We start from the raw sequence: 24,190 nt of genomic DNA on the forward strand, positions 1-24,190 counted from the left end.
TCACGCAGGACGCTGTTTTGCAGTGTGCACAGGACACATAGAAAACAATTGTTTTCTGTGGGTCCCAGAAGTGACCTGCTTTCTTCCAGTGCGGTAACACGCAGATCGCACTAGATTTGAAAATTGATTCCTACAATGGCTAGATATGTTTTATGTTTGAATTGTATTTTTGCACTAAATTTCAATCAGTATATTTATACTATGATTTGTAAGTACTAGGTACCTAATATGTGTATATTGTTTGGGTTTTTTGTTTTGTTTTTCGCTGATGGCACTTCCACTTTGGACTTGTCACGATTATGTATAGTTTCTTTTCTGCTACTGAAGACTGGAACATTGAGCGTAACATGCAATAATGGCCAAATCATTTATGCACATTCAGCTGCTCTTGTATGTGGTTGACCATGGTTTCTTTACCTAGAAGATCTAGAGCTGTCTATCTGTAGGTAACACTAGATACCTACAGGTTTCATAACCTACCCTAACTTCCTTCCTAATCTTATGGGGGAGTTTCAGTACTACGTAATATGCTAACAGCTCTCTCTGCTGTTGATCTCCAAGTACTTGGATCCTTGTTGTTCATACTTGTTTGGTCTGACAACAAAGTACCATTTGTATACCTAGTGCTGCTGACATTGTATAGAAAACATAAGGCAAAAGCTTTCATTGGAAGCTGGGCATAGATCAATCAAAATACAACTACTTCAGCAGAAACAAGCTAAATTCCAATCGATCTATGATTGTGCCCATTCTAGAGAAGTCTAATGATAGACTTCTCTCAAACCAGCTTGTTGGAAAACTTTTTTTTTTGATCAGCACTGCTGCCAATTGTGGAGGAGTCCCCACTGTCAGAATACTTTAACACAGCAGGGACAATTCCTCCAGGGGAATCCATTTATTTTTTTCCAATCGGCCAACTGGCTGTTCAAAAATAGACTGATCTATGTGTGGCCAGCCTTTAGTTGACTACTATACCCAAGTTTTACACTTGGTTAAAAATCATCAAAAATGGCAAAAGCTTGACTTTAGGCTCCATTCACGAAGATAACACACCAGGCTATGTATCCTTTTTGAAGAAAAAGTGAGTTTTCAGGTAAGTCCAATGAAATTAGAAAATTAGTCAGATGGCTAATAGAGTGCCTTAGGATGGTGTTAAAGCGGAGCAAAAGTCAGGATTGCATTTCTCTACTTCAACAGTCAGACACTCGTGGGGTCCTTTGCTGGCATCTTCTCTCAGGCTTCCTCCAGGTGTCAATCAGCCATCATGATTAGTCAGTGCAGGATGACGTTACTCCTGCGCATATGCAGTGTCATTCATCTTTGTACACGGGCACTGTGCCAGAAATGTAAACTGAGCTGTGCATGCGCTGCTCCGTGTGCATTCTGCAGAAGATTGCGAACAGTCAGGTAAGTTTATTGTAGAAGAGACATTGCATGTCTCTCCTCCAATAAGGAGCCTGCCTGTTTGTAATTGTTTTTCTACTTTAGTCCCACTTGAAAGCGTTTTGAATTGTTTATTATGCCTTTCTCTAAATGACTGCAGGTTACCACATAATCTCTCCCTCATGGAAGTAATTGGTCCTTTCATTGTTTTCCAAAAAAAAAAGTATTTCTTCTTCTAAAAAGCAAATGTATTTTTTTTCAACCATGCAGAATTACAGAAGGGGAACCTCCTTCCTTTTTTTTTTTTTTTTTTTTTTTTTTTTTAAGGCCAGCACACACATTCCAGCCCAATATGCTGATGTAGTGTTCAAGCTGCATATCTTGTACTATAAACAGTATGTAAGAGTAGCTTGTGTTTCAGCTAGGGTCAGTTCGCCAGGATTGTATCTCCTTGAGCTACTTATTTTGTGATCAGATGATTAAACACTTGTAAAAAGAGAAATGTTGAAAGACCGTAACAAACGTCAACACGTTATGCACAGGCCATTCTTTCGTAATGCAGTACTTGTAGAAAAGACTAGTTTACTCTTTCCTGCTGTTCTTGTTCTGTGCTTTTCGATCTGGCTGAGTCCTACCTGATTAATTCTAAACTGTTTGGACAGCCATAGTACCTCACTTTATCTTGAAAGATAATTTGGCACGGTTAAACGTATTTGATCTGCTGCATATGATTTAAAAATTCTTCAACTTTTTTTTGAAGACTAATATTTTAGGCAGAGGGGGTGGGCAAGTCTAGTTTTTTTTTTTTTGTTTTTGTTTGTTTTTGTTTTTTTTAATTTTTCTCCCCCCACAAGAATAGCGGCGCAAAGAGCATTTATGGTTTATGGTGTGCAGAATGCGGCAATCAGCTGGACTATACTGAAGTCAGTTAATTGCAAGATTTTCACGTGGCTGCAATGGTTTACCAGAATTTGTGTGTAAAAGTTTTTTTTATATTTGGATGTTAAAGTATGTTGTGAAGTCTCCCAAACATCCTTTCTCAGTGCTGTATGTGACCACTCTGACCCATCCTCCTGACTTTGAAAAGGGGGTATTTAGCAGGAATGGGCTGGGACCACCAGATCAATACAAGGGCAAGGGGATTGCCTTATCAAACTTTGAAGTTTTCCACAATGTGAATAGTTTAGTGTTCTGTTATGTTGAAGCCTGAGGTGAACATAGTAGTTCCAACACACAGGATCTCATGACAAGGGGATATATGAAAGTGGTCACTTCTACCACAAACATTCTACAGGAAACTGCCCATTATCCCTCCTCACTGTGTTTACATACCTTAGCCAAAAGGTACATTTATGTCAGGTGAGTTGTAGGATGCAATGTAGTCCAAGAAATTTTAGTTCCAATTTTGGTGTTCACACTTATCAGAACTTAATCTGAATTGACAGATTCAGATGCAGCCATTAACCAATCTGTCAAATGTTAACACACTGACTTGTATTTTCTTTTGTCTTTCACTAAAACTAAGTTTTTAAAACATAATTGTTTTTTATTTTTTTATTTTTACAGTCAAGTAAAATAAAAAAAGGAAGCAAAGGAGATTGTACAGTATTGAAGCCCACACTAATGGCTGCTGTGCCTGTAAGTACACCTAAGTATTTCCTGTTTATCTGTAATCTCACAACAAAACAAGTATATGAAATAACTAGAAGCTGTTTTATTCTTTCAACACCTCTTAAAAGATTCTACTATTGTCCATTTTTAAATTTCAGGATGTGTTCTTTTAGAAGAATTTAATCCATTTTTTTTCTGTGCATGTTACATTACTTCAAGGCTTGAATAGACCCTATTTCAGTAGTGTAGGAAAAGTAATATTTCCCTTTTTACTACCTTGTTCCAGCTGTAATCTTTATGGGCAAAATAGACACACAAGCTACTACTCTGCTTTTTTACTGTTTGTTACAGTTGAGTTCCTTTGAACTAATTTTCCACACTAATAAGCAGGAATGTCTTTCCTGACAATTAAAATTTGAGTATAAATTAAAGGATAAGGTTCACCTTTTCAAGAAAAAATTTCTACACATTTTTGCAGGGAAAACAAAATGTGTGTATTTTTTCCTGCAGGAGCCTGGAAAGCATTGCACCTGTGATCGGTGGTACAGTGTTGGGCTTCTGCAGACCAGCACTGTAGCTTTCACCCTATACTAGCAATATGGGCTGTCAATTACAAAGCTCCAGGCCAGGGCTTGTGAATAAACTACAAGGGCGCTCATAAGCTCCCTCGCAGTTGATTCAGAGCTACAAGCCATCAACCACGGTGGATGACCATAGTTGTACTACATTCATGGGGAAACCATGAATGAATGATGCGGCCGTGTAGGTGGAGTTCTGCTCGGCTGCACTGTTTTTAAATTGTGACCGCAAATGCAGGGAGAGGGTCCCCCATCCACTGTCACATTGAGGTGGGAATCGGGGGTAGGGGGGGTGCTGGCAGGCTGCAGAAGCTGTTACTTCACCCTAAATACAGGTGTAACATGTTCTCAAAGGTTACTGTATCCTTTACAGAGTGTAAGTCCTACTCTCCCACTTTGATGTATTTAAATCCCTGACTTCAACCACTCCCTGCTCTTCAGATCTTTTTTTTCGCATATGTATACTCACTACCAAGTTAATGAGTCTATTTTAGGTAGGTTTTTTTTGTGTGGATTGAATACTGTTAATGTATGCCCAGTTCTTCCTGTAATATGTTACTGTTCTCTTATAGGAAATTATGGATCGTATTTACAAGAATGTCATGAGCAAAGTGCAAGAAATGAATGTTTTCCAGAGAACACTGTTTAAGCTGGGTTATGATTACAAGTTGGAGCAGATAAAGAAGGGATACGATGCTCCGTTATGTAATGTGTATGTAAAAGTCATTCATGTATAACTAGCCAGTTGTGTGGTCTGTCACTACATTCAATTGTTTAATTCAGTACGGTTAATTCTTGCATTATTTTCATCTGGTTCTGTGGCAGAAAGGAATATATGTGGTGGTTTGTGTCTTATGCCATTGACAGAACTAGGTGGCTTTTTTTTTTCTTTTTTCTTTTTTATGATCACAAGTCTCAACTATGGTTACTGTATAGTGAAAACTGCAGCTGCTGGTGTATAGGTAGATTAATGAAAACAATCTCGCTTAGACATGTTAATGCTGTCAAAGTAGATTCTGGAGTGTACCTGCACTGACTGATTGCATTATGCAAGTATTCAGTGCATTGTTAAAGTATGTTTAAACGAATACCAGAACCTATAGTTGGCTCGATACAGCTGGCACTGTTTAAAAAGGTTCACAAGGGGTATTTATCTGTAGCCGGTTTGGAGGGGATCCCACGCTTCATTTCTTACATCCAGGTTAAATAGAGTATTGGATGCCATGATAGGCATTTTATTTATTCCTAGGTTCTGCCACTGTAGTATTAAGTTTTCAACAGGCACATGCTGTTGATCTCACAAATGTTTAACTAGAAAAATGTTTCAACCTGTCACACAGTTTTGTATATTGCATAGGGTTTGGTGTTCAGCAGTTCCATAAGGAAATGATTAGATTAACTCTGATTTAATTAAAAAGGAAAGCTTTGTTATAAAATGAGGCTCTACTGAAATTAAGAGCTTTTAACAAATAACGCTGTACCTTAAGCCAGCCATAGATGAATCGCATCTTGGCCAGTTCAGCAGGGACCAGCCAAGATTTGATCCATCTCTGGGCAGACTGGTTTTACTGAAGTCGATCCATTGATCGATTTCAGTACAACCCCCCGTTGGAATTTTTGCATGTGATCACTGCCGGCAGTTATAACAGCAGGCAGTGATCATTGTGTTCGGCTAGCAGGGAATGCTCCCCACCTCCAGAACACAATAGCTATGCGGGAGGGATTCCCCTGTCAACACTGTGTTTGAAGGAAAGAAAATCGTATCTTCTATGGCTTGCCTTACTCTGCACAGTAGAAGAGTATATAGTTTAGTCATACTACCTGATAACATCTTATACTTTTGTATCTCCAAAACATCACATTGATTTAGACCCTCAAAGTACTCAGAGCAAAATAATGTAGAGTCGTATTCCATCATGAGAGCTAAGTTATTTTTCTGCTAGCATATACCTTGTCGGCTATGCCCTTTGGAACGGCCACACAGAAACTTTCAAGATTTTCTCTCTACAGGCCATGATCCATGGGGACACTATAAAAAGTAAAGTAAATGTTTCCTAGAAAAGGATGTAGGCTTATGATCTATGCAGTAACAGATCTCCATTAGTATTGGATCTTTTTATTTATTTATTTTTACTCAGACTAACAATTTTGTTTCCTTTCAGGATATTGTTCAAAAAAGTAAAGGCATTATTAGGAGGGAATGTCCGCATGATGCTTTGTGGTGGTGCTCCTTTGTCTCCACAGACTCAGAGGTTTATGAATATCTGTTTCTGTTGTCCTGTTGGTCAAGGTTATGGATTGACAGAAACCTGTGGAGCTGGTACCATCACTGAAGGTAAATACGAAAACTGGCTGACAAATCTATTGTATTGAGTCAATTCCTTCTATTTAAATTTAGAAAGTAAACACATCTCTTCTGTCTCCTAATGGTGTACACATGCTGAAGACTGTAGCTGATCTTGCTCTGTAATATGTTAATGAGGCTAATAGCCACTGAACTTTGGCATTTGCTTCTGCAAAGAATGAAAACAAATTTCGCTGGATGTGAATTACACACCACCAAACCACTTTCTTTTTGACCAAATCTTTTGTAGTTGCACCCTTTCTGTGGTCAATGTATAGGACATTCATTGAAAGGAAGATGTGAGTGAATCATGTTACTGCAGTGAGACCTGGGCAGCCTGAGGCCCGTAAACTTTTTGGCACCCCAGCCTAGAGCTTATGTGACCTGTTCACAAATCCATAGTTGCTCATAGAGGTCTATATCCACTAGAATATTTCACTGCAATCATAATTTTTCTCAGTCCAACTATTTTTACATATCAGCTACAAAGAGCACATTGTTTTCAGTGGGCCAGTAGACTTTTGGACTTGCATTGCGAGAAGGAACAGTAAAGCACAACCATTGTATTCCACAGTTCACTGGAAGTAGAACTTGTATATGAGAAAAATAAGGCAGCCCACCATGTACACAAAATGACAAAAGTGTATATATAGAAAATACCTAATACTGTACATAAATATGATTTTATAACTTTAAGATCAAGTTTAGGTGTGGATTTTTTTTTGCATAGATACATTGGTTCAGTTTGGACTAATGTTGGTTAGTATTATACCTTGCCAATCTGTGAAAACTAGAACTAATTGTAGTAGGCACTGCTACGACAATGCTGCTGTCTTCTGGGTCCTGTAACAAGGGGCTACCCTACTGAATGTTTAACACTAGGGGGTCACTCAGCATTGGTGTCATTCTCAGAACACCTTGCATATTGGCAATGAATGCAAGGCGTTCTCTGATTAAGGAAGGTGGAGAGGTGGGACACTGACCTCATGTTCTCACCTTGTCCAGTCAGAGAACGCCTTGCATTAACAGATAAAAAGAATCGTTTTCTGTTAATGTTGACTGTCCCTAGCCAGAAACCCACTATGTTCAATATGCAGCAGGACCACTGCTTGGCAAAGTACCCTGAAGCTAACTGCAGTTATTGTAGTACTGGTACCTACTAATATGATTTCCAGTTTCCACAACGATCAGATCAGCCAGACCAATGTAATTATGCAAAAATAAAAGCCTTAGAGTACTTTCACACTCTTCTGATGGGGTTTGACTACACAGCAGGAGCAGTGCAGCTTACCTGTGGGTGTGGTGTGAGTTAATGCACCTCTATGGAAGAGTGCAGCTATGTCCTGTGGTTTTGGTGCACTCTTAGCGTCCCAAAACCATGGGACATAATGGACCTCTATGGGAAAGCACAGCTAACCCACACCAAACTTCCTTCCATCCATGTGTGCTCTCTGCTGGTACTATAGATGCCGCTCTCTGGCTCTTGTCATCTATTTCAGCTTCTGTGCTCTGTACAGCATTCATCAGAGAACGCCTCTGTTTAAGTGGATATTGCATGTTTTGTTTTAATTCAGTATTTTAACCATCTTGTGCCATGTTGATCTTTTTGTTTCTTTGGAGTCCTGCAATTTAAGTGCTACAGCTGGGATCAGTTACCCGAAGGGAACTGGTCATTTACACATTTGCAACATAATTATGTGAAATGTAGTACTCTGTGTGGACTCTTGAAGTTGCACAACTGGTATGCCAGTAGCTTTACTCTCCACTATAGGCTAGTTCCTGAGCAATAAACCTGAACGCATTCAACTTACAAGTATGTGACTGGCCCATAATCAAGCTGTAGCTGAGTGTTGGAGGCACTGTTGCTTGGGATTTTCTGTACAGAAGGCAGTACTGGAATTATGACAGGGCCTTTTGTTAGCAAGTGTTTTTATTATATTACGACTTTAATAATGAACTAATTTTTTTTTCTTTTTTTTCAGTATCAGACTATAGCACTGGAAGGGTGGGTGCTCCACTTACTTGCTGTGAAATAAAACTACGAGATTGGGTAGAAGGTGAGTACTCTTAAAGTATAACTATAGGCAAAATTATTTATTTTTTCCATTTAGGTTAGAGTTGAGGGTTATAAGCCCTGCAGTTTTTCTTCCATCTGTGTCCTGTAAAGGAGATTTCCCTTCATTTCCTGTCCGATAACTAAAACCGGAAGTGAGAGGAAATCCCTCCAAAGTGAGGGGATGTCACCAGAACTAGTGTCCCGATGGGAAGACCTTCTCTTACTGTTCTGACGTCGGCCCAAAATTGGGGATTTTTTTACTTTCGATAATTGTAAACAGGACAAATAAAGTGAATCTCCCTAACTGTGGCACAGACCGCAATAAAAACTGATCCCTCCCCACTCTATCCAAAACTTTAAAAAAAAAAATGCTTTTAGTTCAACCTTAACACGATAGATTCTTCTACTATGTAAATATAAAAATATGTTGTTCTTCTGATTTTTGTGCAAAATGTCAAGACTTGCCAATAGTCAAGTTCCCCTATTTACTGGGCTGTATTCTAGAATGATCAATGAGAAAATGCCCCCTATAATGGCAATAAGCTGGTTTTCATATCTAAGAAACTCCGCTGTTTAAAATGATTAGGGGACACCAGTGATAATACTAAAACTAGATGAAGAAAAGAGGGTAGTGCCACTGTTAAATTTTTTTGTATAACAGTTGTTGACATATACAGTTATACACTATTTTAAAACTCCTGAATTAAGACCCTCCAAACAAGACAAAGATTACTGCAGGCTGTCTGAGACTGCTAGGCTAGTAGTGTAAAGCTGGCTATATACTTGTAGGATTTCTGTAGAATTTTTCATTTTTAGAATATTCATTCAGTTTGTTTTTTTTTGTTTTTTATTCACCATTGGGGTAAAATTGATATTTGTTTTTGTTTTTGACCACCGTGCAAAAAACAAAATTCCATCTTGCTTCACATTTTTTTTTGTCAAACATATGAATTTCCAACTATGAGAATTTTCATATGAGTGTTTGTTCGTTCAAGAGTCTACTAGTGTATCGCTAGCTTTAGTCATCTCAAACTTTTAATTGATTTTTTTCTTGCAGGAGGCTACACAAATCAGGATAAGCCACATCCACGAGGAGAAATTGTAATTGGAGGGCAAAACGTTTCCATGGGTTACTTTAAAAATGAAGAACGGAACCTAGAGGACTTCTATGTGGATGAGAATGAGCAGAGGTGGTTCTGTACTGGAGATATCGGAGAATTCCACTCCGATGGCTGCCTGCAGATAATTGGTAGGTTACTCAGCTTTATCCATACTGAGGAATATAATTTCCAGTGTCTTGCCTAATGACTAGAGATCTGTGTGTTTTTTTTTTTTTTGTGTGTTTTTTACAGACCGGAAAAAGGATTTGGTAAAGCTACAAGCAGGAGAATATGTGTCTCTGGGCAAAGTGGAAGCTGCTTTGAAGAACTGTCCTCTGATTGACAACATCTGTGCCTATGCCAACAGGTAAACTTTCTAGATCGAAATACATTGAATTGTTATGCTTTGCTGTAGTTTATAGCCGTAGGGAAGCCACTGTTGCTGCAGTGCTTTTGGAGCTTTAAAGTATGATCATTAATGGATATAGTTACTGTAAAAGATTAAATCTGCCTCTAGTTAATGAAAATAGTTCAATAGTAGTATGCAGCCAAAATGCTGCCAGCATTTAAGTAGAAATATAAATTTGCACAACCATAAGCCTTATACCTAACTGCCAGGATGCCAGTATTTGTGTGTTTGTTCTCTAGTGTTCTTGATACTGACCCATGGCAGGCAGCATACGCGAGAGAAAGAATTGGGCACAAGTCAGGCTGGCTCATGATGAGGCAACCTGACAGACCCTACCCTGCTGTCTTCTTCAGGAGACCCTGAGTATGTTTACACAGTGACAGCCTTTTACTGACCCACAAGCTGGAGAGCAAGCTTTCTGCAGAAAAAAGATCCATTTTACATTTACAGTTGGGCAACACAACCGCCAAAAGATCTGTACATAGTAAGGAGCACACTGTGTACATTATTACTATTAGACAAACGAGCAACATAAATATCCAGACACTGTTAATTGGTTTAAACAGTTAAGGGTTTTATAAAAATAATCACATCAGTGTTGCATGAATGCATTTTGTGATGTATTTATAACACTGGAAATGGTTTGTGCAAAAATGTATATTTACAGCATATGTAACCGTTACATTTGACTTTTTATTCCTATCCTGATCTGAGAGAACAGCTAGATTTCAGCTTCTGTGAGCATTGTTGCTACTCTCGAGTACTTTGCTGTATTCCCTTTTTAATTCGTCTGAACATATCTCAGCTTGCAGACTTTGCTTATAGCAACCAGTTGAATTCTTTACATTGTAGTGTTCATTCTTAGCATTTCTGTGTTTAATACCAAACATGTAATTCTCTTTATGAATATAATTTTATAAGTTGAAGTTCCAAAGCAAAAAAAAAATGTCTGAACCTGGAGAGGTTTTCTTTGCTTGTATGTGCCCTTGGTGATACTAATCTTCCTTGTATCCTGTTACAGTCACCAGTCTTATGTGATCAGCTTTGTCGTTCCTAATCAGAAGAAGCTGACTAGTTTAGCACAACAGAAAGGGATCGAAGGCACTTGGGAGGAAATCTGTAACAATTCCACAATGGAGGCAGAAGTATTAAAGGAGATTAGGGAGGTAGCATGTTCAAGTAAGTCGCATCCTGTTTGTTCCATCCTATGTGATTTAGTTTGTACATCAAGTTGCTAGACAGTGTGTGTTTCTTTTGGTTGTTCTTTCTAGGAAACCTAAGATACACAATCTATCCACACTAATAGATTTGGTCCAGCCTGGTTAAAGTTTGACCTCCATGTCTTGGCAGCCTTTCTTCTACCTTGTTAGAAGAGCCTTTAATACAATGAACCTGAGTAAAGGGTTAAAACAGAAAGGGGGGGGGGGTTACTGGAAAGACTTTTCAATTTTGTGAAACAAAAAAACGGCCCTTGTTATTTATAAAGCAGATAAAGGCAATCTATGTGAGGTTATGACTTACTGTTTACTATAGTGGGAGCTGTTCCACTTGTATGTAGAGGATCTTTACCAACCTCCATGACTATTCTGGATCATCACAACTCCGTTTTGAGATGTTTATCAAGATGTGCTTACATGTACCATCTTGTTCGAAATTTCATGGTAATGAGTAATCTCATCACAAAACTAATGACTAGGTTTCATCTTTTGTAGAAGTACAGACTTTATGAAAATGTATCCTGAAAATACGTCATTGCTATCTTGAGTTCCAGTTTCATTCTGCTGTACTCATTAATGAAACCTACCTAACTTTCTAAAAGAAATGGAGGATTAGATTAACATGTAGGTTGCAATTACTGAACTTCTGAATTTACATTATCCCAGTCCTGAAACAAACTGGTACAGATAATGACTCTACTGCCACCTATTGAACACATTTTCTATGACCCTTCAAATTAAACTCAGTCCAAACAGTAATGCACATCCAGATTATTAAACAGTCGGTCTTTTTTTTTTTTCTCCGTTTTGGTTCTCTTACCTTTTCTTTAAGTAAAACCCGTTTACCATATGCTCTCTGATATGAGTCAGTTCATCTTACCCATACAATGCGATGAACCTTACTGCTGTGACCAACCTATATTGTCTTATATACTCAAATTGATTTATTTCAGTCCTGTTCTCCTAAAATTGCCTATAAGATGCTACTGTGTAAATCTGTGTTCTCCTTGTTAAATGAGTCTACTCACCCTTGTAACTAGACGTACTGTAATTTCTTTATTTTCTTTTGTATAAGCAAACCTAAAAGTTGGTGATTCTCTGTTCCTATTAAGGTGGTGTGTTGATCACCTCCAAAATGCAAAAGTCCAGTTTTTACCTATAAATTGAGATTGTCAAGCACATCAATAAATGTAACGAAAAAGCTTTGACAAATGGTTAAAAAATGAAAAAAAATACATCACATTCATATTTCACAAACCCCCTTAAAAACAAGGAATGCTAGTCCACAACCCCATAAATAAATAAAAAAACAAAAACAAGACCTTATTTCGGATATTTATTTGAACAGCAGTTGTCTTTTTCGAGTCTTGCCCGTTTCTTCAGGACAATAGAATCTAGGGGTGAACCGAAATGAAAATTCTGGTACCGAAAACAAAATGCACTTGGCCGAAACCGGAATGCGTAGATTTGAAAAATGAATGAATATATATATATATATATATATATATATATATATATATATATATATATATATATATATATATATAATTTTTTTTTTTTTTGGGGGGGGGGGGGGGGCCCTGATTAAAAAAAAACTAATCTATACCCCAATTTTTTGTAAAATGTGAAAGAGAGGATGTTACTTGCTCTGACGTTTGTGGCAATACCTCACGTGTGTGGTTTGAACACCATTTACATATGTGGGCATGGCCTACGTATGCATTCACCACTACGTGCGATCACGGGGGGGACAGGGGCACTTCAAATTTTCTTGTTTTTGTTTTTTGGGGGTGTTTTGCGCTGATCAACCGTCAGTACTTAAGGATTTATCAATTTTAAATGTATACCATAGTTTGTGGACTCTCATCCAAAGACTTGTAGCAGAATACATTTTGGCCTAAATTTGCGCGAAAAGATTATTTGGAAAATGTTATAACAAATGGAGAAAAACACTCCTTCCCCCCCCCCCAAAAAATTTTTTCGGTCTTTTTTAATTTATAGCACAAAAAATAAACTCCGTGGTGATTAAATACCACCAAAAGATATCTATTTGTGTGAAAAAAAATATAGTGTTGTATGACCGTGCAATGGTCATTTTAAAGTGCAACAACGTTGAAAGGTGAAAATTGGCCTCGGCTGGAAAGGGGGTAAAAGTGCCCGGTAGGCAAGTGGTTAAAGCCAACACTCAGTCCTTCCTTTTGGCTCAAGACTTGAAACACAAACATTCCAAGGTAACTCCTTAAACCCTCTTCAAAATGAATGGACTCCTAAGAGTGAGGGGATGTCTGTTTTCTTTCTCTGTCACAGATGTCCCAGACCTGTGGGTTCAGTCTGTGGTTTTAAAGGGGTACAGAATGAAGTTCAAAACTGCTCCCTCATCATTTTTCTTGGTACACAAACATGCTCTGACCTCTAGGAGACAATCCCTGGCCTCTTCTAAACATGCCAGACAGTCTGTGGGCCCCCTGTTCCATCTTGCTTTTTAGTTACTGGCTTTAACCGCATGAATGTTGAAACCCAGGTCTTGAGAGAAAGGGGTACCTCGGATTCTGTTCCCACATTGCCTAAAGCCAAAAAGGCAACTTTCAGAAAAACATACCATCATTCCTGGAAATCATTCATTGCCTGGTGCGAACACGTGCATTTCAGACAGATTTCTCTGTACCTCGTATCGTGGTCTAAAATCAGAACTTGACCAGAATTTGGCCTTAAATACTCTGGTCTGTACCGTGTTGAATGTGTTTTTTGTTTTTTTTTGTTTTTGTTTTTTTTTTTAAATAAAACCTCTGGCCTAACTATCCCTAGTAAGGAAAAAAAAAAAAAACCTATTTTAAGACGTTTATATGATTAGACCATCCTTAAAGCACCCTGTGCTTAATTGGAATCATAATTTTGGTTCTTTCTGCCCTTTCAACCTGTAAGGGAGTTGTTTTAGTTGGAACACGCCTACCTAAGGTGAGGTCTAAGTTTTCTCCTTAAAGCAGAACTTCACTTTTCCAACAGGTACTTGCTCAATCAGGCCATCCATAGGTTAAGAAACCCTCTTTCTGATCTCAGTCTGTCTTATGTTGCAGTGAAATTGGAACGCTTTGAAATCCCAATCAAGGTACGACTAAGCCCGGACCCTTGGACCCCTGAAACTGGGCTAGTTACAGATGCTTTTAAACTGAAGAGGAAAGAACTAAAAAATCACTATTTAACTGATATTGAACGGATGTATGGAGGGAAATAAAGCAACAAATCGACAAAGCTGCAGAGGACTTGGGGTTTGGGGTGTGTGTTTTGTCCTTCCATCTCCCCCCCCCCTTCTTCTTTTTGTTTTTTTTTTTGTTTTTTATTTTAAAAACAAGGGAGATTTGTATTTTTGTTTAGACTGGATACAGTGTCTGTGTGAGAGAGGTTGTGACTATGCATGTTTGTGCAGTTAAAACTGAAGACATTTGTATTTATTTTGCCTGAATTGCACTTAAATGTATAACCGCTGACGCACACGTAAATTCGGAAGAATTAACTATTCATAGACAATTTATTTGAACAAACCACTTATGCACCCTACCAAACAGCCCTGTTTCAAATCATACAATCAATACCAAAACAAAACTGCATAAAGTAGAACATTTTGTATTATTTAGGGGTGTATATACACACACGCTTTTTTTTTTTTCTTTTATTTGATGTGTTGCATCTGCTTCCAAAATAGTGATATACATCAAATGATAGACTTGGGCATTAATCGGTACTTTCACATTGCAGTCTGTTACATTCCTGTGAACAATCTGCATTTTTAAAAGATTTTGGCTTATTTGGTAACTACTGGTGTGATAAGTCTATTTGGTTTTCAGTAGTGTAGTCAAAATCTGATTCTAGATTGTCATGCTACTGGACATTGTTCCATGAAAGTATTTAGCCTTTTTTAAGTACCTTTCATGCTTGAACCCTGAGCAGTGTGTTTAGTATTTGAATGTGTACTTTTCTCTTCCACAGTACTAATACTTAAATTTGGCACAAGACAGGAGTTGTATTTTTAACTTTTTCAACCCTTTGCTTATTTTATAAGCAAGCCTTACAACAGTAAAATTTGGAAACCTTAATTTTTTTTTTTTAATCCATTATTTAATATATGAATTCTAGTTCCTACATTCTGTTCTACCATAACAAAATTTTCTGATAAGCTGACAAAACCACGTGTGCCAACCTTGGCATGGCTGTAGCACAATCAAAACCATCCTTTGTGCAATATGGGGGAAGCAGTTATTTGTCACTTTTATAGGAAATAGTCTGGTTTTTATATACAGAATATTCTAAAATATGCTGTATATGCCATGACTGTATTCCTCTGCACATTTTTATATTCCTGCAATTATACCAAATGTGGTGCACCACCATTGTATCTTTAAAGTGTACTTTTACTCAAATTATATCATATGAAAATATGTCTGGAATGGATCAATAAAGAAAAGGCAAAATACTTAACTTTTCTTAGCGAAAAGGCTCCTTTGGTGCTGGCAACATTCTTGAAGGCCTGTTGCTGCAGAGGGACATAGTAATTCAGATTAAACCAAGATCACAATTGTCTAGGCCCTTACATGTGTAGACAACACTGATGAGAATATGGATCTGCAGGAGGGTGGTAGGTACTTCAGCCCCATCTATTGATCTTTATCCCAGAAAAGGCTGTTAAGGAAATATTTGAGTACAGGTCCACTTTAAAAGCACCTGGTTATTCAAACTAATGGCATTAGAGCAGTTATGGATAATATGCTGCTTGAATTACTAATCCTTGGCCTGCAAGCCCTGAGAATGCTGGATCCCTTTTTGACAGCTAAGGCATTGAAGGCTGAAGTCATGCTTTATACTAATCTTGTTTAGTTGGCAATGCCAAAGAGCATCATTTTCTTTTCAAAGAGGAAAGAAAGAAAACTGAAATCATCAAATGATGTTATAAAGTCCTTTAAGTTGTACAGTTTTGTTTTTGTATGTTTATACGTATATTGCTGTATTCCATGCTCTAACACTTCAGGACTGTCCTTATATGAAATGTATTCAGTTCTGTCTAAGATGCTATTAAAATTAAATATTCCAAAGATAGGCAGGGAAGTTATGACTGCCTCAGGTGTCATGAAGAGCTGAATCACTACATATGATGCATCTTTGTATATAGACTGGAATATTTGTGTTTTAAATGAAGAACATTTTTAGTCAATGGGAGCTGCTGCAGTGCTGGTTATTGGCCATCATCTTGTCAATGGATGTAACATTTCTTAATGTTTTCTATATTTAGTTCCAATGGCCTGACTCTTGATTATCATTTTGTAGTTTGTGGTTTACATGTGACATATATAAATACTGTAAACAGGGATACTCTAGCTGCAGCTCCCTAACTGCTGTCAATCTAAAACTCCCATCATGCCTTGTGTGGCTCAGCAGCAGTTTGATGGAGCCACAGTTAGTCTTCCTTTTGCTGTTAAAAAAAAAAAAAAGTAAGGATTTTCTATTCAGATGTGCTTTCAACTTTTTTTTTTTTTTTTTTTTTTTTTATAAAGACAACTGCTAATTGTGTTGAACTGCTTTGTACATTTTGTTCAGCTAGCCGCAGAACATGTTCCTTTTTAGGATCTTAAACTATTTATTAGGAAGAGTCTATTTTGAAGCGTATTTAAAATCATATGTATATTGGAGATGTACAAACAAGTCTTGTATTGTCACTGTATGAAACTGAGTTATAGCAACTTTTTTTGTACTTCTTTAAATGGGACATATATTCTGATTTGTGTTGCTGGAATATTGAGGCTGTATTTCAGTAAAATGTTTTTGTTCTGGAACAGGTTAAAAGCCAACTGTGGCTTTAGTCATGTGTATCAGTCCTCAGAACCTTGTTGGTTGAATTTGCCTTTTTGCTAATCAGCACAGGCTGCCTATCCTTATCCCAAGGACTACCAACTGGCAGGGGCGGACTGACCATTTGGAAACTCAGGCACTACCCGAGGACCCGGGGCCAGTAGGGGGCCCCATGAGATGCCCTTGGTACCTTTTTCATAGGCTTTTTTGAGTTTGGGCAAGGACACAGGGGCCCCATGATCCCCTATTGCCCGGGGGCCCCATGAGTTGTCAATCCGCCCCTGCCAACTGGTAAGGTGTCCATACCTCAGCGGATGGTTACTGCAAATTACACATAATAACTAATCTCACCGTTATAAACAAGTGTAAACTGATTCTGTGATTACTGGAATGTCTACAATGGCATTTTGGTCACTCAAGAAACAAATTTCCGTTTCTGTTGTCTGCTATATTTATTCTGAACACTGGGTTTGGTACCAGACAAATCTGACTTCTTGTAACATCTGGTCAAGTGCATAATTCTGCTGATGTATGGGCACCTTTTTAATATAGCATAAACACCCTGGGGCCTTAATTCCTCAGATTAAATATTTTAATACTCTATGTAGAATTATGGCTTGGTTACATGAGCAGCTGTGGGCCTGATGTATCAGAGTAGCAGTACTGAGATCTGGAGGCATTTCCCCACAGCTATTCGTCCAATTCAAACAAAGTTTAACTGTTGGTGGCTGTGAGGGGGAAAAACTACAGTTCCTAATAATATTGACGCTTTAGTATTTCAGTCTCTTTAGTTTCTGCATTATTGTAACTGCAGTGATCTTCATTTTGCTGCTTTAGCTTCAGAAGATGAAACTACAGACTTGTAATGAGCTTTGCACTTGCCTCTTCTGTTTTACTGGAGCTCTTTTAAGAGAAGGTCCTCAAGGTACCTTGCTGACATCAGTTATCCTGGGACTGTTCACTCAATTGTAAGCTTTTCTACTGTCAGTGGGCAAAGATCATCCTTTCCAGTAATTTTGTTGCTTCAAAGCCGGTAAGTCCTTAAAGTGCACCTGTTGTCTGCACACCATAATGCAGTCATACTGTTTGATGAACATGTTTGTATGAATGTATCTAAAGTACCAGCAGACACATTAAGCCTCTTAATTATTTTTGGGCTGCCACTGCCATGTGTGGCCACGGGTGCTCTTTACTCTGCAGAGAAAAGCAGCCGAATCAATATTCCTTCACTGAGGGATCTGCTTATAGGTTTACCACTGCCACTGAAGGGACCACTTTAACATTGAGGGGGAAATGGGTTTTATGGATATTTTTTTTTTTGTTTTTGGACATATCACAATATTTGAGTATTTTGCTATCTGTTAATTTATTGTAATTTTTCAGATGTAAATGGTTCAGATTAAACCGCTCTGAACCCATCATAGACAAATGCATTTATAATGTTTTGAATTGTTATGGAGTTTCACTTTTTGACAGGTTTTTTTTTTGTAATGAACTTTAAAAAAAGCTGCCTTTTTGTGTGTTTATTGCATAGCGTGTATTTCTCAGGATTATTACCTCCATTGAGGATGGGGTGTATAAATGTGGATTCAGGCAAGGAGAAATAAAATGGTTACATTTCAATGCAAAGGCTTGTGTCTTTATTCATGAATGTAATAATCAAAGCCACTCATACATACACGTTTTTTGTTTTTTTGTTTTTTTTGTTCAGCTGAACTTTTGCAAACTTCTGAATAAACAGGTAAAATTGTTATAAAACGGGTGTAATTGTTAATTGAACCGTACAGGACACATGACTGATATTCATAGGTTATATTCTGCTACCCTCAGTCGACATTGTGCAACCTGACTCTTCTTCGTCTCGCCATGCCCTTTTTGGATGCAGAGAGACCTGCAAAACATTCCCTATTCATGAACAGAACATTCAGTCTGCTGATTGCATCACTCCTGAAAGATTTTTCACTCCCAACACACTCCCTCTTTCACCAAAATCTTTACTGAACCTGACCCAGTGAGAAAAAGCTTGCAAAGAAGTAGGCTTGTCCTGTAGTTGATCCTGTGGTTTGTCCTAAAGATCGTACTTTTCCTTTTGAAGATGTCCCTTCCTTCAGTGATTCTGCTGACAGAACATTTGAGATACTCCTAAGGCTCTTTAATTTCTCTCACTGCTGTTTCAGTCAAACTGCAGGTAACTGGACTAGGACTATGAACAACTAACATTAATTCAGAACTGTGCCGTTTCACAGGAAGTACAGCAATTGCCTTCTGCTCCATATTTCTATGTGGATGCCCTAGCCTAGAACATGTCCTGAGACAAATTTCCAGAATGGCTCTGAAATTTTCACATGCACAGAATTATATGGCTAAAAGCTTGGAGAGCTGAAGCTGCCTCCAAAAGGTGCCTCACATGTAGACCTTTCCAAGGAAGATGTCTGTTTGGTGAGAGACTTGACCAATTCATCAGAGTTCACAGGTGGGAAGGTTTTACTTCAGAGCAGAAGGTCCAAAAAGCTTCCTCATGAGCCTCCTAGCTCCTCTAATCGATTTCTCACCGGGCTTTACAGAGTAACTCTACTTTTGTTGAGAAAAAACATGCTCCTCTGGGTGATTTATGTATATTGCAAGGATTTTAACAAACTGTTGAAGATTCCTACCTTTTGCTGTTCTGAGGAGTTTCTGTCCATGTGCAGAGTGAATCTGTTGCAGGGCCTGGGTCTGTTGCAATCAATTACAGGGTCTGGATCCCTTTTTAGATGTGATTTTTGTTTGAGAGTATCTCACCAAAAATGCCATATTTGTTTAAGGGGATGCTCAAAATCTGATTTGTATCTTAGTGTAGACTTCTGGGAAAATGAGCCAATCACACAAGCAGGAAATTACATTTCTAGGGGCATTCTGTACACCATCTGTGTACAGAATGCTCCAGGTAGCCATACTGCATGGAATTTTATAGAAAATTACAGCACTGCAGATTGAAAAGGAAAGGGAATTTATAGTAACATTCAATTACATTTTGACTTGTGTCGCAGCTGTATATGCTATATTTTATTTGCTTCCCCCCCCCCCCCCCTCAACGGAAGTGAAGTTGCCCTTTATTTTCAAAACCGAAGTTCAGACCCTGCTTTCAGCTTAGTCTGGCCCACTAAGGTTACCAAGCTTTCCCCAAAGTCCTCTTCACAAAAGAGGGATGCCTTTATTCCTAAGAAGGAGCAGAGGTCTATTTGCCTCTTTCTGTGTCACAGATGTCCCTGACTTCTGTGACCCGTCTTGGATATATCATATTGGGTGCTGGGCAGGTTATATTTTTTTCTTCTTTACGCTTAGCCCTACTGCAGGCAAGCAGCAGGCAGGGCTCACTTGTCAGGTGGAAGCATTCAAGTGACAGTATTGCTGCCCGATTGCTTCCACACACACCACTGCAGTGCCAACACCCCCCCCCCCCCCTTTTTCCTGCCATCAGCTGGTGCCGGCGGGTAGAGGGGAGGAAGTAGAGCAGACATGGACAGTGTGATGTGCTTTACATTCAGTGGGGTACAGGGGAGACAGCCAGGGTCTTTTAGACACCGGATGTCTTATTTAAAGAGAACCTGTCGCCAAAGATCACATAGGGGGGACCTATGTGATGGGAAAAAGTTACACCCAATCACATAAACCAGCAATGGGCAAACTACGGCCCGGCGGACCTTTTAATCCGGCCTGCGGAGCTAGGCTCCCGCTAGGCTCCTCTCACAGTCCGCCCTGAAGACCGGTGTAGCATGAAAATCTGTCTCCTATGAGGATCTGTCCCCCTCGACGTATCTGCGCATGTGCCGGAGATCGCCGATCAGCTGCTAATGCCTGAAACTGGCACATGCGCAGATATGTCGAGGGGGACAGATCCTCATAGGAGACAGATTTTCATGCTACACCGGAACGGCGCGGGAACACGGCGAGAGGAACGCACGGAGCAAAGGTAAGTGAATTGACACAGGGGGGACTTAATATGGGGGATGAATTAATATGGGGGATTAATTACTATGGGGGAATATTACTATACTTACTATGAATGACACATACACATCATTCATCTACTCTTGGTCCGGCCCCCGGGTCCAATATATGAACCCATTGTGGCCCTCAAGTCAAAAAGTTTGCCCACCCCTGACAAACCCTCCCCACATATACAATGTACAAATGTAAACGCATGCATATATCGCAGCGCACACCAGAATGAGATCAATAATTGTAGCACCAGACCACCACCGTAACACTAAACTGATGACCTATACAGGACTTTAACCACTTTAGCACCACCCCATAGCAGAAATACTGCTACACGGCAGCAGCTGTGTGAGAAATCGTATGTATGTATGTGATTTTGCATTTCTGGGTAGGGGGAAGGAACCCTACCTGAGCCGCCATTCACGGCCACGGCTGTCAATCACGGACAGTGATTGCTGAGGATCTCCCGTTGGGGGAAACTGTTAGTAAACAAAACAGTTCTCCCTGTCAGCTAGTGCACACTGCTTTGCATAGTTTTGCACAGCTATGAAAAGCAGTGAGCTTGTAATGAAGCACAAACAGAACATCATATAAAATGGCACACAGTTAAGCCTTTGATTGCCCCAGATGTTAACCCTTTCATGCCCAGTGCCATTAGTACTGTCAATGCTTTTTATTAGCACTGATCACTGTATTGGTGTCACTGGGGATGTCAGTGACACCAAGTCAGTTCCCCCCCAGTGTCAGAATGCCCGCCGCAGTCCCGCTATAAGTCGCTGATCGCTGCCATTACTAGTGTAAAAAAAAAAAAAACTATATATACTGCCATTTGTAAACACTAACTTTCATGTAAACCAATTAATTTACACGTATTGGGATTTGCAAAACGTTAACAAAAATCTTTTCTCAAAATTGTGGGGTTTTTTTTGTGTTTTTTTCTTCTTTAACTTGAACTTTAACAGAGCAGACACCAGAGCTTGATTTGGCTGCTCAACAGCTGTGTATAAGGGTAACCTGAAGGAATAAAGTTTGTTTTTTTTTTTTTGTTTTTTTTGTTTTTCCCCTCTCTCATTTGGGCTGGTGCCTCATTTACTCAGATGCTCTTCTGCTGAGCTTTACAAAAACCCAACACTTCCCTTTCTTGATGAGCAGCCAATTGGTGCTCAATACACTGCAAGGTCTCTCCCTCCCTGCTAGTTCCCGGGTGCGGTGCTGGACACAGGCAGGGAGGTAAAGCTGGCCATACACTATACAATTTTCTGTCCAATTTCTGCCCGATTTCCTTTAGATTTACCTTCAACTATGTTGCTTATCTGTATGTTCCCATCACCTGGAAAACTTGGGCCTGATCCTGGACACATCCCAAGTAAAAATCTTTCTTACAAGAAAAAGTTTTTCACATACTTGATTATTGAGATCAGACATTCCACATGGAGAGTTCTTGAATGGAATTGAATAGAACACACATGGAAAAACTCACAACAAAACATCTTGACCAGGAAAAAGTGGGCTGCTCTCAATTCATCCATGCTCTTGTGCAGCCAAGCAAGGAATTCCCTATCTTGATGGATCACCACTCCAGCCCTCAAATTAGAAAAGTCCTTTCTTCCCTAGCACTAGATGCAACGTTACCACAACAGATACTAGGCCCTCAGGCTGGGGAGGAGTTTTCTAAATGGAGATCAGAGCAGTCAGGTTGCTTATGCTTCCCTCCCACTTCTGAAGGTCCACCCTATCAGGGTGTAGTCAGAAAATGCCATGGCAGTGGCCTACATAAACCAAGGGTGTACCAGGAGTTTGGCTGCCTTTGAAGGAAGTGAGCTAGATCATCTATTGGACAGAAATGAACTGTCCCAGTGGGCTCTGTGGTCCACATCACAAGACTGGACAACTGAAAAGCAAATTATCTCAGATGCCATCACCTGGACCAAGGGTAATGAGCCCTTCATGCAGATGTCAACGTGATATGCCAAAAATGGGGGATTCCAGATGAGAATATCTTAACCTCCAGATTTAACAAATTTCCTTTGTTCCCAGAACCAGGGATCATCTAGTTTTTGCCGCAGATGCCTTGATCTCAGTTCAGGCTAATTTACCCCTTTCCTCCATTGTGAGCCCTACCTCATCTGCTCAAGAAAATAGGTAACAATGGTTCTAATGGCACCAAACTGGCCCAGAAGAACCTGGTGCACAGGAATACTTGGATTTCTAGTAGACAACCCCCTTCCCTCCCAACAGGCCAGATCTGCTATCTCAAGGCCCTCCTATTTTCATCCTGCTTTTCAGGCTTTGGCTTTAAGGGCACAGCTGTTGAAACCCAAGAATTAAAGGATGGAGGGGTTCCTGAGCTCTTCCAGGAGGATCTAATATCGCACCTGGAAATCTTTTTGCCAGGTGTGAAAACAGGCACTTTAATTCCAGAGAAAGCTCTGGACCTTGCATTCTGACCTTCCAAATAGGTCTCGACTAGAAATTAATTTTAAGTAGAGATGTTAAATTTCTGGAAATTTTGAAGCCATGGGGGGGAAAGAAAAAATATTTCCCAATTTTTCCCATAAAAAAATGACCATTTTTGGAAGAATTAAAAAAAAAAATTGTGTGCAATAGTCTTATAAATTGAAAGTAATTTTGTTACACTGCAAGTTGCAGCTTTGCTCTCAGCAGAAATTGCACTGTGGAAATGTTTCCAAACTCTAGATCAGGGTTTCTAAACATTTTACGTTTTGAGCAACCCCTGGTGAAAAGTCTGAGATCTCAGGGAACCCCTGAAATAATTTTTGGATGTACAGCTCATGAATAATGTGCAATAATAGAATAACATACTAAAATTTACCTCCTTTAATGAGAAACTTGTGGTTTTTGTTTTTTCTTGCACAGATATTCAATTCAGAGTTAAACTTGAGACAAGCAGTATGCAAGGGGCCAGCAGGGCAGAGCATAGGGGATCCAGGAGAGAACTGTATGGGGGGAGCAGAAGGGAACAGGATTGGAGTTCACAATACAGGAAAGCATCTGGATTGTATCTGGCACTCTGATCCCCACCCACCCTCCTCTTGTCACGCACAGGCACCTGCGGCAGACAGGAGGGGAGGACTGGCTGGGATCGGTGTAGGACCGTGATGCAAGTTGTTTCCCTCTGCAGATTTACTGGCAGGGGATGGGTAGATCGCATCTTCATATAGCTAATTGTGATGTATGGTCAGAACGTAGCTGAACCCCAGTTGAGGAACACTGCTCTAGATGTTGGTCTTATTTTACTGATAGGAGGAAATGAAAAACCAGACTATAGGTAAACATTATAATCTGATGGCGGAGAATATTAATAGGATGTTTTTAAAGATGAACTAATTTGTCTCATTAACCCTCTTACCTGTCAAGTCCTGAGAGGAGGACATAACCATCATCTACTGTATCCCAACAATCACCCAACTTGAGGAGGTCTAAGATGGAGCCCACAAGCAAACTAAATTGGAGCCTTTCCACTGCAGTGCCCCCTAGTGGCAGAAATGCAGATTTCTCTTGACTGAGAACTGCATTGAAAAGTACAGTTATATGAATTGTATTCCAGGATTTACTTGTCTTCGGTTTTCAGAACTTTACATAAAGACTCAGAAAGCTTTCATTAAGGTCTTCATATTATATAGTTTGAATACCATGTCATAGATATATTATT

General features: G+C 39.3%; 1 protein-coding gene across 6 annotated transcripts in view; it reads left to right on the forward strand.

Moving 5' to 3' along the window:
- The window catches only part of ACSL4 (acyl-CoA synthetase long chain family member 4), a 72,156-nt gene extending 53,997 nt beyond the window's left edge, over positions 1-18,159 (forward strand). For all 6 annotated transcript variants that reach the window (XM_089678271.1, XM_089678274.1, XM_089678276.1 and 3 more), the window contains 8 exons: positions 2,950-3,021; positions 4,145-4,284; positions 5,735-5,907; positions 7,899-7,973; positions 9,030-9,221; positions 9,325-9,439; positions 10,503-10,660; positions 13,773-18,159. In XM_089678271.1, the coding sequence (XP_089534397.1) occupies positions 2,950-3,021; positions 4,145-4,284; positions 5,735-5,907; positions 7,899-7,973; positions 9,030-9,221; positions 9,325-9,439; positions 10,503-10,660; positions 13,773-13,930 (1,083 nt within the window). In that variant the 3' untranslated portion in view covers positions 13,931-18,159. The remainder of the gene's footprint in view (positions 1-2,949; positions 3,022-4,144; positions 4,285-5,734; positions 5,908-7,898; positions 7,974-9,029; positions 9,222-9,324; positions 9,440-10,502; positions 10,661-13,772) is intronic.
- The last annotated feature ends 6,031 nt before the right edge of the window (positions 18,160-24,190 follow it).

This window comes from Staurois parvus, unplaced genomic scaffold, assembly GCF_062004578.1.
Source record: "Staurois parvus isolate SC_StPar_1 unplaced genomic scaffold, SC_StPar_1.0 ptg000202l, whole genome shotgun sequence".
Classification (NCBI taxonomy): domain Eukaryota; kingdom Metazoa; phylum Chordata; class Amphibia; order Anura; family Ranidae; genus Staurois; species Staurois parvus.